This window comes from Paramacrobiotus metropolitanus, unplaced genomic scaffold (genome assembly GCF_019649055.1).
Source record: "Paramacrobiotus metropolitanus isolate TYO unplaced genomic scaffold, Prichtersi_v1.0 Parri_scaffold0000081, whole genome shotgun sequence".
NCBI classification, from domain to species: domain Eukaryota; kingdom Metazoa; phylum Tardigrada; class Eutardigrada; order Parachela; family Macrobiotidae; genus Paramacrobiotus; species Paramacrobiotus metropolitanus.
This window is the reverse complement of record NW_026570301.1, coordinates 126,947-143,866: the sequence shown is the minus strand read 5'-3', so window position 1 is coordinate 143,866 and position 16,920 is coordinate 126,947. Positions and strand designations below refer to the sequence as shown.

Genomic DNA, 16,920 nt, shown 5'->3' with positions numbered 1-16,920 from the left:
TTTGAGCCCGTGGTAAAGATGATTTTTACTGAGTCCGTGGTAAAGTGTGAAATATTTGAATTATTTTAATAGTTTCCATTTGATCTTATTGTAAAATTTAGTTTGTTTTAAGGTATTACTAAATATGTAAAATTTAGTGAAAAGAAGACTACAAATCTATCTGAACGGAATAACAAAAAAAAACGAATTGCTGAACTGAAATAAGTTAAAAAAAATTCCGAACAAATTAGCATTTTTATTTAAAAGTACTCATTCTATGAAACGATAATTATTGTGATTGGTGTTACTTGGATAAAACAAAAAAGCAGTTTACTCATTATGTACACGATTTGCTGACACCAACAATCAGTGCCTATAGGGTTTCACTGATGCGCAAATAGTAACACTGTGCAAGTTCACCGCATAGTCGTATCATACAGGTTCGCTGGAGCGATCTTTGGCCGTGGTCTGTAAGATACTAGTATAGAAGGGCGTAACCGTGATCGATGCAAGCTAGCGAAGCATAAAACGAGAGAATTCCGATATGCCTTAATATTACTGATTTTGCCAGCAGCAAAATAATTATTTAAATAAATTGGTATAAATCTGGTCGGTACAATAATATTTATCGAAAAAATTGCAAATTTTTTTTTATTAATTATTAATTAAACTTGCGCCTAAAAAACCGCAAGAACAGCGTAGTGTTTTAAAACATAGTACAGTTGCCGAGCGCGTTTCAAACAGACTAAGGAACCTGCCACCACCAATAGTACCAGAAGAACAGATTAATAGTAAATATTGGAATCCTGGAGGCAACAGTAATTTAGTAAAAAGAAGCATACCAGAAGTGAAAAGAGCTTCAGATAGAATAAAAACCCCCGAAGTCTCCCCTGACACAAGCCTTGAAGAAAATTTGGAAGAAAATCTGGAACAAAAAAACTAACGAGGACCTTATTGAAGGAGACGAAAAAAAAAGAGAATTTACACGAGACTGCGTTCATAGAGGACGTTCGTGAAGAAGAATCGGACACCGAAAATTTTGAAGAGAATAATTTGAAGGATAAAGAGGAGGATTTAGACTACGAAAATTTATCTTTAATTCAAAATAAAGTGGAAGACGACGATTTCAACGGTCAGGAAGAACTACAAAGAATGGCAGAGGGACCGAAGATTAAATTGCCCCCTCCGTTCTCAGCCGCTCCACACGAGGTCGCGGAAACTTGGCTAGAATCTTACCTTAGATGTGCCGAGTCGTATGCGTGGGACGACGCCACAAAAGCAAGAAGATTTCCCGAAGTCTTAGCTGGTACCGCAAGAAAATGGATCAAAAACCGTCCAGTTAATGCTGCAGCCGAATGGAATGCAGTAGAAACAGAATTTCTCAAAACCTTTGGAAAAGTCGGCACACCAGAGCAAGCCATCGATATGTTGATATCGAGGCAGCAAGGAAACGATGAGGATTTTCGGACGTATTACTTTTCCATCCTGGACTTATGCAAACACGCTGACGCAAATATGGACCAGACAGAAAAAGGATATTTTATTCTGAAAGGAATGCGGGACAAGCACACAGCGATGCAGTTACGCATCATGGGCAAGAAAACACCGAAGGATATTTTAGAAGTAGCTGAAGAATTGTATCCTGTGAAATACAGGACTCGTGAACAAAATATTGAAACACCAGCAGTATCTTTAACCCTGCCTTTTGCAAATGCAACAAAGAAGCATTCCACGGAAACTGATGAAATGACGAAAAAAATTGATGAGGTTTTAGAAAAGTTGAACAAAATTGTAAACATGGAATTTTCGTCTGATTTTCCCAACAGAAGAGCAAAAGACCGCTCTACACAAACGAAAGTCGAATCGGAAGAAACAGACTATGGTGAAGCAAGCTGCTATTACTGCGGTAATGAATTACCGATGCACAATGTCTATCATCTTCATTTTGGCATCGATCAGACATATCAAATACGTGCCGTAGAGAAAAGTCAGTACCGCATGGCAACGGAAAACATTTCGAAGTAGTAAATTAAGCAGAAGATGTATTACAGAATGCATTGCATCATAGAATGGTTAAGCAATGATTGTTATTATATTCATACCGTATTTAAACAAAGGTTTTCAGTTAAAGTTTATTTTCTAATATTCATTCATGTATACGTTTTACTGTTGTTTTATAATGATTTAAGGAACCGAAAATTATATTTTTTGAGCTACACATTATTTTGAGTTGAAATAGTTTATTTTATTTGTGAAAAGAGCGATGACAGAGAAGCTTTTATATATTGGTGAGCATATATCTTATTTCTTTTTTTTATTATCTGGCAAACCTGTTACTCGTTCTTCAGACTCTATTTTGCTTGCATTTTTTGTCTGCTATGATGACTTTATATTTGCATTAATTTGCTTGTAGTAATTTTTAATTGCTGTTTTGTGTTTTTTATCTGTTTTGTGTTTTTTCTGTTTGTTTTTGTGTTTTCTTTGTGATACCTCAGTTTTCTCACGAGAGCATTGTGCGCATGAGTTTGCTAGCTTTTCTTTGACCATGATTTTCCTGAAAACCACCCTATCGCTACGATCAGAATGATTGGATTACCCGAATACCTAACAGAAATGCTGGATATAATTCACTATTTGTATTATTATGAATTTTTGTTTGCGTTTTATTAATTTTGTGACCCAAAATTCTGCTGTATTTATGTTTTCAAACTAGTTGGGACAATTAGTTGGGACAATTCTCGGCCTCCACAGCTGAAAAATTGAAGTGAAGGGCTTTTTCAAGGTTAATTTCCTTAATGATCCAACTGCACCAGCAGCATTTACCCTTTAGGCTGCTGCAAAGGAATCCATGTTATGTCTCACTGCGTGTACTGGATGTGTGACGCTTTTAATCAAAAATTAGCACGCCACATGTAATCTTTCAGCGAGCAGGGCCTCGTGCCGCTATTGACGGTACCAGTCATTTTATGGATCGATGGGTTTTGTTTCTAGGGCAGTCAGGCGAGGGTATACTATACCAGGTATACAGAGAGCTGGAATAAGACAATTATCCACGTCAGTATCAGTTGATGTAATTGCACGACTAGGGTTTTGCTGCTAAATTGTATTGGGTCATAGGGGAATTTTTCTCTGAAATCGCCCAGTGATTTGTGCATAGCCCGGGACAATGTCAGCAACCCACGCTACCACTTCCATCGCTCGATTAATCACGTGAACGGCGGTGAGTTTTATAAAGTAGTCACTGCAGGCAGATATCGGGCAATGGGACAAGCGGGATATAGAACATATCTGTACGTTACATGTCTCAAAGGATTCATGGATACACAGAACGTGCCATTATGCCCTTTTAAACGGTTTGCATTACAGTCAGACATGTCCTGATTGACTTCCGTACCAGATCTGCGCAGCATGAATCGAAGAAGATTTATTTAAAGAAACGGTACAGACACCGTATTCCACCCCGTTTTGCTAGCCTGTACACCTGATTTTCTCACCCCGTTTTACTGCAGGCTCCTTTCGACCAGGGCACGGTCCCCTCAGAGAGAATTAATTTTCTGTTTTAGGACAGAGTAGATACTGGGAGTACTTTAAAAGGTACTTTTGTCGACAATGGTTTCTTGTCTGGAATTTTATTATACCTATGTAATCTACAGATGTGTACCGGTTAACACATATCCGGCCATCGTTTTCAAACCATTCTCGTTATCGCAAAGTCGTAAACCCGCTTTCTACTGCATATGCAGTAAGCGTGCAAGCAGCTGTACTTATAAGGAAAGAGTAATTTTAATGCGTACGGAAGACGGGGATTCGATTTGTGTGCCCTTTCTAGTGCCCAGTAGTTTAACTTCTAGAGATTTTTATGGCATTTAGTTTTGCGTTCGCGTTTACAAGCTTGTCAAAGCGAAATAAAATAAGTTGCGTAGCTGCAAGCAATTTATCCAGCATAACTTTTAAGCATACTTCAACTATTTCAATTTTTTTGGATGCTTACGAAATGGTGTTTGTTGCATTAATCTTAAAATTTAAGCTAAAAGGTACAACATCAGCGAACTAAACAAATTTCTGTAAGCGCGTACACAGAATAACTGTAAATTGTTACGAGACAGCTAAATACTTCTCGTCTAGTGACTGTGGATCTTAATTGCATTGAAAAAGAAAAAGACTGCAACTGAAAAAGATGGACGCGTAATGCTTTACTCAGTTAGTTGTTTCAAAAAAACCGCACACTTTCTTTAGCCAACTGGTAACGCAACCCAGTTAAACGTTAACAGACTTTTCCATGATAAAAATTCAAAATCATAGCATCCACAATCGAAAAAGCGCTTCGAAGACAACAGAGGTTGGCTGGTATAGTACGTACTACACTTGCACAGACACGCCAGCTGCTGGTGCCAAACCACTACGCTACAGTAACCAACATCAGTAGCGCAATCGAGGCTAATTTATTACACCTTATTACAAAGCTTCACCAGGCAGTTTTTGTGCAGTGTCAGGGCTGCGATGCTACATTTCTAAAACTGACCTAAAACCGGAAGAAAATTGGTTCTGGAGCAAAAATAACTAAAGCCTGGCCATTCGAAGGTATGTCGCCCATTCAGTTAACGCAGGTGGCCACTTCAAAGGTGTCTATGGGTAGGTGAACGGCATGGGGGACATTATTGCCAGGACCGATTTATTTGTGTCCGGCATGGGGGACCGGAACCAATTTATTGGTGTTTCATGTATCCTGCTGAATATAACTATACAATTTTAAGAGGTATCAGTAGCTGCAGTATACTAACGTATCTTAACAGATCCTTACTGTATTCGACGAGTATGTTTGAAATATTCGGGTAATGTTTCTAGTGGAATACATTCGGGACGCATATTAAGGATATTGCAGATATACGGTGGGATACGGCATGAGTAAAAAATTATACGATTTTGTAGGATACAAGAAGGAAGGATACGTAGAAGATACTGTGGGATATTGTGGATTCCAGGCAAAGTGCAAACCACATGCCCGGCAAAATTTAACGTGTACTAACCGTGCCATAGGCGTTGTAGCAAAAACGGAGTACTAATATTATTATGTTTTTTCAGCAACAAACCATTGCTCGAAATTCAATGATTCACACACAGCTTTGATTCCCAGACCAGACAAACAAAAATGTACACTCAAAGTACCAAGAGCGAACTAGTAACTAGTGATTCGGTAGCATATGCATGTGGTTCACACAACTGTGTCAATTCACGGTTGCTTAACAGCCAACCGCTGACTAGTGGTACCCGTTCTTGTATAATTGCATTACGCGCACAGCGTTTAAGTAAGTAAGTGATTGGAAATGCAAGAATGAGTTAGATGCTGATGGTTAGGCTGCGCACCGCCTGGCTACAGAATAATTATGTCGGTTATGGAGGACCCGCTGTAACAGACCAGTAGCTGTCGCAAACATCACCAATACGGCTGATGGTTTTCCAGCTGGTTCCAACTGGCGAATTCGCCCCAACATTTGCTGTGCGTTTCGATTCTGTATGCATCTGTGCTCTTGTTCAGTGCGCCTTCGCGCTTTGTATGTCCCGCAATCAGTTGATAATTTTTTCCTTGATTGCTATCCCAATACTCCCTACCATCTGTCCGCAATGCCACGCAGAATTCAATTAAATTACGCTGCTTGGCCTCTTCCGGAATTGAAATCTCAAAGCTAAACGTATCGTAGAGGTCGGTGTTACTGCTACAGTACTTAGCAGGGAAATCGGAGTACGTTTGCCAGACGTTAAAGGTGCAGCGTACAATAACATCCTTTTTAAAGAACACGTTCTTCACCTTGATGGTCCCCAAAAAACTCTCTGACTTCTGCTTTATTATCACATTCTCCAGTGCTACATCATTGCTATCCAGTTTTTCCCGAAAGGCAATGTAATCAGCTGCCGGTTGGCTGAAATTAACCTGCCATTCAGATATTTCCACCACCATATTATCCGCATTCTGTGGTTTGGCAGACGAGTCAAACAGGTCGACGCGCGGCTCCGCACCCGATCCGCAGTAACCGTCATCCTCCATTTCAGCGAATTCACACGTACGGGTTAGATCCAACCCCACATCATCTGCGAAGCGGACTGTCTTCCTCGCTCTGTTCTTGTTTTCATAGTTTTTGATAATGGGCTTGCTGGTGGTGGTGACGCTTTTCTGCCCGAAACCCCGTCGTGAAGGTTTTCTCGTGATAAAGATCATTGGGGGCACCTCATTACCATCGGACTCTTCAGATGTGTAGCCGTCCTCCAGCGAATTCTGCCGGTACAAACGCTCGACACGCGGGCTGCTCCAGCAGCTGAGGATCGACTGGGTGCCGTTTTTCGACTGAGCGACTACGGGTGAGCTCTCCCCGGTTGCGGTAGGTAAGCGAAGTGGGTGTGGAATCCGTTGGCCATTTGCAGATTCAACCTAATCCCAAAGTCATGTTTAATGCAAACCTCGGGCTAATAAAGTAGGCTGCCTTCCTTGTTAACGGAAGACAGGCTGAGGCCTTACAGCAGTAGCTATCGATACCATTCTGCAGTTTCATATCCCAGAAGCGCTATCCCGCCTGGCCCTGTCTGGAAACTCCCCATCTGCTCAGAAGCCCCGAGGTACACTACAGTGACGTTGCCGGTTAACTTAATTGTGGCAGCTAGTACAGCAAAATACCACACCCGTCATTTGAATCGCAATCGTTAATTACGATTTTCACGTCCAAATATACAGTACCTCACCTGGACCAAACCATTAGCAACTACAGACAGTACGGTATCCTTCGATCGCGCACGAATGCCCGGCAATTCCGGTGCAAACCCACAGATCAAAAACACGCAGCAACTTTTATTCGCCCGTTTGATACCATCTGTCAGCCTTTGCTGGCGATATGATAATTATAGTAGTTTGTAGCCGTGCAAATGAGATCTGTAGTGAAGAAGTACATCTCACAGGTGCTAGTTCAACCGGAAACACGTGAATGTGTACCTGTACGAATGACCAGTTCTAACGTGGATTTTCTAGACTTCTAAGATTGTCTGAATATTCCGAAGTTATTTTTGTTCTTGCCCTTGCCCTTGCTCATCCCCAGTGACTTTTCAGGTGATTAAAAATGTTTGTGCACTTTGACAATCGCGCCGGTATCGGTTTACAGTTCGCTGTTGCATAACTGACTTTTGGGTAATTCGGTTACTCGTAACAACACCGACGGTCCATCAAACCTCGTTTTATAACCGTAGTGTGTAACCATTGTTGTTGAACACAGAGGAAACCAACCATTAAAATGAAATTTTATATATATATATATATATTTTTTTAATAGTACTGTCTTTTTATTCGCGTCAGTAGCAACAAAATTTTTCGCACTGTTTACGTAAATCGTGAGAAACTAAAACACAAGCGAGTTATATATATATATATATATATATATATATATATATATATATATATATATATATATATATATATATATATATATATATATATATATATATATATATATATATATATATATATGTATATATATATATATATATATATATAAATATATATATATATATATATAAATGTATACATATGTATAAATATATATATATAAAAAATATATATATATATATATATATAAATGTATACATGTATAAATATATATATATAAATATATATATAAACATATATATATATATATATAAATATATATATATATAATTATATATATATAACCGCTTGTCTGTGTGTTTTATGTCTGTTTCTTGGCTTGTCTAGGATTGTCTTGTATTATGTCTGGTTAAATACTAGTACGAGTACGTTCGCGGTACTCTCTCTGTTCTTGGAATCGGTTGTGTAACTGTTGTACTCGCCAAACCGGTTCAAGTGTAAAATGGCTTGCATCGAGTGTCACTTTTCCGCTTTGATACGCATCGTACCGCTTGTGTGTAGTGTGCACTGTGTACAGCAAGTTGCCCGGTCAAAAATTATGCGAGGTGCCAACTTTCTCGCTAAACCAGGGAGCTTTTAGGTAGTAAAATTCGTCACCTTGAGGGCAGGAATTAAGGACATGATAACATCATAATATTCAGTAACACTATATTTACAATTTACGAAGATTTTAGTAACATTATGTGTTATTAAGTTATAATAAATATAACACAGTAATATAATATGCGCTGTTATTATAACTGATTACTGACTGTAATCATTTATATGTGTTATTAAGTTATAATAAATATAACACAGTAATATAATATGCGCTGTTATTATAACTGATTACTGACTGTAATCATTTATATGTGTTATTAAGTTATAATAAATATAACACAGTAATATAATATAAGCTGTTATTATAACTGATTACTGACTCGATGTATTCGTAATTTCATGTACTCAGGAAAATATGTGTGTATTATTGAATACGGCGAGCTCCACACTTATATTTCGCGCAAAGATATTAAATTTCATTAGAATAAATTACGTGGCTCATTTTTTACTGTAATAAATTAAATAGTACGGTATAATAAAGGCTTTAGCTCAGAAACTGTAAGAAATTTAACGAAAAATATTAATTTTTTCAGTTGTTTCGCTAAAATCGTTCGATTCTTAAATGTTTTTAATTTTTAACGGTGAGCAGCATGATAGCTCACCAGTCACTAAACAGTGCACATGTGCCACTAAGCTTTTAGCGCCTAAATTACGTGATTAGTCAATAATACAGTTCGCCCTGTAAAGGCACACTTATCTTTAAAATTACCACGTTTAAAAAAAAAGTAAAATCTTGATAAGACAAATCGAAAAGGAGGCAAGTTGACGGCAGCTGCGGTTGATAACACGAATAGTTGTGACTGGTAATGCGCAAGATCGGTCAACCACCACAGTTCGGCAGTTCAGTGCTAGCATAAAAAATTCCGAATTTTCTATGCGGCGTAGTGGGTGCATACTTAACACTTAACAGTACAACAAACGACTTCCTTTAAATATACAGTCTGAGTGGCTACAGAAGACGATTTATTATATAGATAATTCAAAATTCACAAATTAGCGATTAAAAGCTGTTAGTATTACAATGGACAGAACGCAGATTAAGAAAATAAAACCGGAAGATACAAAGTGATACATCGTTTCGTGTTCAATTTTTAATACAGGTTCGTGCATGCTGCCACCCACTGGTGGCTAGCAACGTTGCACAGTCACGGTTATTCGTACTAGGAATCGCTGCTGCTGTCTGTCCAGCCAACTTGCCTCAGCCTCGTACTCCTTGGAGAAACTGCGAGTAACCATGCCGTGTGGAATAAAATAAAAGTTATGAATTATTCATGTAAAGGATATTTACATGCGTAGTTTGAAATTTAAAAAAGTCGCAGACCAGAAATGAATGACAGATTAAGAAATTCGTTTTGAGGTATACCGCGTTCAGTGTGTAGGTATATATATGTTGTACAAAGCTATGCCATAAGCACAACTGAGACGAGTGGTTTTACTAGTCTGTCGTCACATTTAATAGAAATACCAGGGTAACAGCCGATTCTCAGCATCACATAATATTAACTGCTGCCGATTCTCAGCATCACATATGCTCCCACCAATAAGAAGTTCTGTCACATACTGTGCACGTGAAGCGATCGTGCATGCATCGTTCTCTGTCTGTTAGTCCAACTTACAGTCGTACTCGTACAGATACTGTAGGAGTTAAATCTCAACTTAAAATTAGCAGACTTCGCCCAGTGGACTTGGAACGCGTGGCAGCAAACAGTGTGATTGAATTCATTGTATGCACTATGTGTTCACTGTTCATGTACTGTATTTTGCGTGTGCGGTATTGTGTGTATTTTGCAACATGCGGTACGAATAAAGTTAAGTATAATATATCAACCTTTACTGACTTCCGTTTGCTTGTTATGCGGCAAAAAACCCCTATTAAAAATTAGGGGAAAAGGCACGCATAACCTATTTTTAAAAGTTTTGTAAACAAAACTCGCGCAACGGAAGCATCAATAAGGTAAAAGACCGCTTGCTCTCCACTACTTTGCACCTGAATTTTTTCGGTAATTTTAAAGAAGGAATTATAGGGTATACTAGTATAGGGATTATAATAAATATATGGGGAAAGGACGATTACAATGCAAATATGCGGGATGCATGACAAGCAACAACGCAACACACACTAAACAATCGTTTCACTAAACAATAATGGTATTTTGTGAGCGGCCCCTGCATGAAGGCACGGACAAAATACAATTGTAGTTTATTCGATTAGTTTTACCTAATCTGCAGTTGGCTGTGTGGCAGTGCTCGGCTAATAGTAATCATACTCAAAAAGCTGAATTGCGCTCATAATAATTATTGGTAAGGTTCATGGGCATGAAAGTGTTAATAAAAGTGCATAGGCATATACCAGTACCTAGATCTAATTAAGAATGCATGAAGGCTTCAGCCTTTTTATTTATTGCGACGCTTGAAAGTGGATTCGGAAAGGCAACTCAAAACTGATTTAGACAATTGTGCTTTCCTGCCGCTCGCGCGAACTGAATCAAATTTTATTTGATTTGTTTAATGACAATGTTATTTACCGTGGTGAATAAACCATCCATTATTATTACACAATATTCAATCACCCACTAAAGAAAAAGCCCGCGGAACAGCCAGTCAAACTTTCTGCATAAAAGTTACGGTATCAGTTTTCAAACAGAAATTCTTAAAATTCAAGCGCAATTCGTTTTCAAGCGAAATTCATAAAATTAAATGCAAGGAAAACCTGCAGCGAAATGCAAATAAAGATCTTAATTTACGCCATGATATTTAGAACTTTAACAAAATTTTATGAATAACGCATCCGGTAAAGACAGGAAAAAGCACTGACTAGAGGACAGTCCACCTGGACTCGGAAAGATATCGGTACATGTTTTACCGTGTCTCTGCGAGTTATTGTTCAGTTTAGTCTGCATGGGACAATGGTCACGTTAATAACTGACTTATTTTCTCTTCTTTATCAATCATCATGGATTGTACTCAAACATGCAGCCATGGTAAATGTGTGTTAGAGGTCTGCGGTCACTAATCCGCTGTATGATTAAATTGAAAGTGATTTAAATTAAGATTAAATCATAAAGCAATTTACGGTCTAACGACGGTATTAGGTTTACTGCGCTGGACATTTATTTACCATACCCTGTGGGGCATTTTCGGAGGTGCCCTTGTTTTTCAGCTTGAATGGTGCAGGGAGTTCATTACGGGGGGAGGGGGTGAACGGTGGGTGCCGCAAATTCGTTAATCCACTGTAACAGAGTTTACAGAGGGCTTACATAAAATTTATGGTATTTTGATTTGAAAAGATGCTGTCGATATGGTGCCGTTCGCGCACGTCTACTTCCTGAAACATAATTTTACGGATTTTCTCCATGTGTTGTGCTTTTAACAAACGATATTGTGTCGGTAAATATGACCTCTCTAAATTGTTTTCATATGTCTTTAATAGTCACAGAAAATACGTAAATAAGGGGCGCTGAAGCACGACAGTGATTGCCGTACTCACAAACAGTACAGCGCACACCGTGATCAAGCAAGTTCTGTGTTCTGTAATGTCTTGCTGGTTATGACTATCGGTAATCTCTATGACTAGATAGTTATGACTAGCCGTCAGGACATTCATTACGTTTAAACAACAAAAGGCAAAGGAAACATCGTAGCACAATTTTTGTCAAGGTGGGCGCCACTGATAACTTGCTGAGACAAATTGCATAACACCGTTCAGTTTTAAGACTTTGATGCAAGCGTCTGCAAGTTTTTTGGTGATAGATATCGAGGATATGATCTACGGCACGTTCAGTTTTTCTGTGGATGTTTTAGTACTGTGTCCGCAGCTCATCAGAGTGTTCTGGAAGATTCTAGCACGTCTAATGGTTTTTCTAATTTTTAAAGAATAATACAATCATTTTAGTTTAACTGTATCGCAGGAAACAATTTTTAAAATGATTTCGACCAATTGCTTGAGCAGCTGACCATAGACACAAATGTGTTGCTTGCGAAATGATACTTGCAGTTATCATTTTATTGCCCTCGTAGGGTGTAGAGCCGGAAGAGCTCTTGCATACGAGTATTGCTTATTCAAAGACGTAGAGACTGCGATCAACAAACGGTTTTATGAATTAATGACGAGCTGAGCAGCAGATCTGCATACTGCGACCTAGACCTATTTCCGTTGATTACAAAGCAAAGATGTGCGGCTGCGCAACGGTTGGGTTTTAACCTCATGGTAACTAAATCAAATACTGTAGCCGCCCGCACAAGTTGCTCCATTGGCAGATCCGGCCGCTGCTTTCTCCCTGCACACACTGCGCTGAACAGCGAGCAATGTGAGGCCAAACATCCGTATACCTCACTCTGTGGGGCAACTTGTGCGGGCGGCTACAGTAATAATAACATGTGAGGGTACTGTATAATCTTTGACGCTCACCGTCTGTATGAATACAGGAAGCAGACCAATGTGCAGATATCCAACCTCCATTGGATGCTTTTTCCTGGTTGCAGGTCCTCCAACCAGGAGAAAGCATCCACAGCCGCCGGGGTCTACATAATTAAACTGGCAGAAGTCGAGCACTGCCGTTGACGGCAGATTCCTCGAACAGTATACATTCCTTGTATTTTTAATATCTCTGTTTTCTGAACACTGGGTGAATCGTTTCTCGGAAGTGCGTTTGGATTTCCATAAGCATGTTTTTGACGGAATGTAATACTATGTACTAAACCCAATTCATTTCAGTCTAAAGTGCTCCATCACGCATACACGGCAGCAGGTTTGTAACATTACGAAGACATGCAGAATAACTCCACATTTTCAGCCCCCGGCCATGATAATTCTTGGTATGCGACCGACCTGCCCAATACGGTCTTGAACTGGTCAGCGATTGTCAAACCCTGCATCTGCATCTTGGCCATCATAGCCAATGGCTCAGTCCTGATAATGTAGGTACTCAACCGTGAACTGCGCACAGCTTTCTCTGTCTACGTAATGAATCTGTTGGGCGTCAATCTCCTCTTCGCCGCCTTCAGTATGTCTTTGGCCATCATCTTCACCGCACTGCCTAACTGGTACCCGGGCTGGCACGCGTGTGCCGTGTATCATTACATGATACTCCCGTTAAGCTCCTGCCAATTATGGTCGCAGACGCTGGTGACCGTTATTCGCATCTGGGCGGTCTTCCATCCCTTCTCCTACCGGACCATCCATAGTTACCGTATCGCCGTGGCCACGTGCAGCACTGTATGGGTGACTACACACCTGGTGGGCCTGCCGATTTTCATCCTGGATGCCGTCTGGTACCGTACACCGGCGCCGTACCACTGCACGCTGTTCCAGCATGTCCAACCGGTGACTACCGTCGTGTTCGAGCTAATCATGATCGATCTGACTGTCGTCGTCCTACTGGTAGCGTATCCGCTGCTTTTTTGGAAATTGTGGCGGCGGATGCGCAAGCGTGCCAAGACGAGCATGCCGAAGCGCATGGACGTTAACGCCGTTGTAAGGACTGATAATAGTGGACCAGTGGAAACGAGTGAGGGGTCATCTGCGGCGCGCCTCATGAGAGAGCGGAACGAATCATGCAAAGCCATCTTCATGCTGTCCATGATGACTGTTAGCACATCGGTATTCTACGCGCCGTTTCTGTCGCTTGTGTCGGCCCAGCCGTGGATTGTGGATACAATTCCGACCATCAGCCATGTGGTTCCAAATCACGTCCATCACGTATCTTATCAAGTCGCTACTCGACCCTGTTTTCTTCATTACTGGATTCGAAAATCTGCGGGACAGTCTGAAAAGAATCATTAAGTGGCGAAACATTTGAAACTCGTACACATCGTCAATTATTTTCAATAGATGAGGCATGCCCGGCTTACAGATGAATTGCCATGCGTATTGTAACAGCACAACTCCTCGGTGTAGTAGCATTATCGGTGTGACGGCCTTTTCGAGATTGCTATTCTGAACGATCAGTTAGCTTTTCTTAAAAGTCTAAAGTACTGATTTTGTTTAGAAACGTTCGGCAATAATCATAGATTTTGCGTTCATCTTCTTGTACTCTAATCAAATAGGAAACGTTAACTATCTTCAAATTACCTTATACCAACGAACAGACTTTATGACATCGACTTCGTATTCGAATACCGCAAACATGCCTATAAGGCATGAGGCTGGATGACCGCAAATTCGCAATGCATTATGGATTCGAATCATTCGATATAAAAAAAGCAGAGTACGGAAGGCGTTATTGTCTATTGTTAATGTAATCGAAGTAATTGATGTATACGAGTAGCGTTTGCATTAGCGGCAACGTACATCTCTTCTTTGCCGCGATAAGGGTGACTTCCCGGCAGGCACGCTTATGTAAGCGACTGCACATCTTACAACTTCCACTTCACCAAAGATAGAGTGTGACTGCGTTAGCGATATCGGCGTGAAAGGCTACTGCAAGCAAACTGCGAATAACTGAACCCAGTGCGGGGCTGTAAAATTAGAAAGTAATAATTCTATTTAGACGGCAACCAAACGATTCTCTGGGTGACCCAGGTATAGCATCCTATATAGTGCTTTTTATAAGTTTTATTTATCTATAAATGCCCGACTTCAACGATATAAATTGGCACATAACATCTTGCAGGCATCTTGCCAGCAAAGTACGGTACTACAGTCCAGTCGGGGTTACAAATAGCCGAACACCGTTATAAATAAACAGTGTAACAAAAAGAATCGATTCTATTTTTCATTATTTTTACGGCACTGTGAGTTCTACCATTTAATTTCAATAAATTCGCTGGATAGTTGGCAGTTATGACGATTCCCGGCAAATTAAGGGAAATGATCCGGTACAGGTATTCAATTCGGTTGTAAGTGTTACCATGTTTTATCGTTGGCGAATAATAGCACTAAAGCAATTCTGATGTACCGGCTACCAATCCAGGGCTTTATATGTGTGATGTCAAAAGCTAACTATAGCTGCAAAGACTGGGAACGATCTGCGCAGCGGTCGCCAACGTCATCATTGTCGCAAACAGGAAAGAGCGGTTGGCACGGTAACAGACACGCGTTTTCGTCTGTTTTGTTCTCTCTTTTACTTCTAGCCTCCCAACTATGGGTTCCTATATTCCATACGATATGTTAAGGAATCCGAAAGGTTGTGATGAGAAAGAAACTGTCACCGCTGAGGCTTCCGCGCGGCTCCACAATAATTAGAGATTGCATTCACGTCAGACTGCTCTGGAACGCATGACAGGCGTTCGGGACAACCGGGCACTCTAAACAACAAAAATAATAAATCATTGCCTATTATGCAACCTCATTAATTCCGTTGCGGCGTGGCATGGAAATGTCAGCCTGGAGATATGCCGAGCTACGAAAGAGCAACAGCGGAATTATTGCGGAAATTTCCAACTTGCCATGATGTACTGCGTTACTAATGTCGTCGTCGTCGTTGCATGTTTATTGCACTATATAGCACCATGGTGCAATAAGAAGTATTGTCACTGTTATTAAATTCATAAGACTGAACAATCTTTAATTGCATCGTCTGTATCGGTTTTTTCTGTATCGGTTTATTCGGTAAGGTAACTCTCGTACACCAGTACTTTAAAAAAATTACAAACCATTTCAAAGTACTGCTTTACATTACATTTAAAGTACTGCAGTACTTTCCAGGTGTCTCAGTGCTCAATCGCATGTTTCGGCCTGTTCGGGGATGTTCGGCAAGGTCACATTGGTGCATCACTACTTTGGAAGTATTACAGTACTTTCAAAGTACTGTCCTACTTTCAAAGTACTGCAGTACTTTCCAGGTGTCTTAGTGCTTAATCGCCCGTTTCGGCTTGTTCGGGGATGTTCGGGAAGGTTAGTTTGGTGCATCAGTACTTTGGAAGTATTACAGTATTTTCAAAGCACTGTTCTACTTTTAAAGTACTGCAGTACTTTCCAGGTGTCTCAGTGCTCAATCGCCTGTTTCGGCCTGTTCGGGGATGTTCGGGAAGGTCACTTTGTTGCATCAGTACTTTGGAAGTATTACAGTACTTTCAAAGCACTGTCCTACTTTTAAAGTACTGCAGTACTTTCCAGGTGTCTCAGTGCTCAATCGCCTGTTTCGGCCTATTCGGGGGTGTTCGGGAAGGTCACTTTGGTGCATCAGTACTTTGGAAGTATTACAGTAAGCACTTTCAAAGCACTGTCCTACTTTTAAAGTACTGCAGTACTTTCCAGTTTCCGCCTGTTTCGGCCTGTTCGGAGATGTTCGGGAAGGTCACTTTGGTGCATCAGTACTTTGGAAGTATTACAGTACTTTCAAAGCACTGTCCTAATTTTAAAGTACTGCAGTACTTCCCAGGTGTCTCAGTGCTCAATCGCCTGTTTCGGCCTGTTCGGGGATGTTCGGGAAGGTCACTTTGGTGCATCAGTACCTAGGAAGTGTTACAGTACTTTCAAAGTACTGTCCTACTTTCAAAGTACTGCAGTACTTTCCAGGTGTCTCAGTGCTCAATCGCCTGTTTCGGCCTGTTCGGAGATGTTCGGGAAGGTGACTTTGGTGCATCAGTATTTTGGAAGTATTACAGTACTTTCAAAGTACTGTCCTACTTTTAAAGTACTGCAGTACTTTCCAGATGTCTCAGTGCTCAATCGCCTGTTTCGGCCTGTTCGGGGATGTTCGGGAAGGTCACTTTGGTGCATCAGTACCTAGGAAGTGTTACAGTACTTTCAAAGTACTGCAGTACTTTCCAGGTGTCTCAGTGCTTATTCGCCTGTTTCGGCCTGTTCGAGGATGTTCGGGAAGGTCACTTTGGTGAATCAGTACTTTGGAAGTATTACAGTACTTTCAAAGCACTGTCCTACTTTTAAAGTACTGCAGTACTTTCCAGTTGTCTCAGTGCTCAATCGCCTGTTTCGGCCTGTTCGGAGATGTTCGGGAAGGTCACTTTGGTGC

At 40.4% G+C, this 16,920-nt stretch overlaps 2 protein-coding genes across 4 annotated transcripts; one reads left to right on the top strand and one right to left on the bottom strand.

Annotated features, from left to right (window-relative positions):
* Positions 1–5,063: 5,063 nt before the first annotated feature.
* On the bottom strand, positions 5,064–9,379 carry LOC129595660 (protein phosphatase 1 regulatory subunit 3B-B-like). 3 transcript variants are annotated; one of them, XM_055492733.1, is made up of 2 exons: positions 9,203–9,379; positions 5,064–6,403 (listed from the first exon to the last, which is right to left on the bottom strand). In XM_055492733.1, exons 1-2 carry the CDS (start codon positions 9,239–9,241, stop codon positions 5,414–5,416), a joined length of 1,029 nt encoding a protein of 342 aa, XP_055348708.1. In that variant the 5' UTR covers positions 9,242–9,379; the 3' UTR covers positions 5,064–5,413. The 3 variants fall into 3 exon arrangements, with proteins under 3 accessions (XP_055348708.1, XP_055348709.1, XP_055348711.1); XM_055492734.1 differs by lacking the exon at positions 9,203–9,379 and adding an exon at positions 6,491–7,311; XM_055492736.1 differs by lacking the exon at positions 9,203–9,379 and adding an exon at positions 6,509–7,311.
* Positions 9,380–12,968: 3,589 nt separating this feature from the next.
* On the top strand, positions 12,969–13,787 carry LOC129595686 (uncharacterized). The gene has a single exon (XM_055492766.1). The coding sequence runs from the start codon at positions 12,969–12,971 to the stop codon at positions 13,785–13,787; it is 819 nt and encodes a 272-aa protein (XP_055348741.1).
* The last annotated feature ends 3,133 nt before the right edge of the window (positions 13,788–16,920 follow it).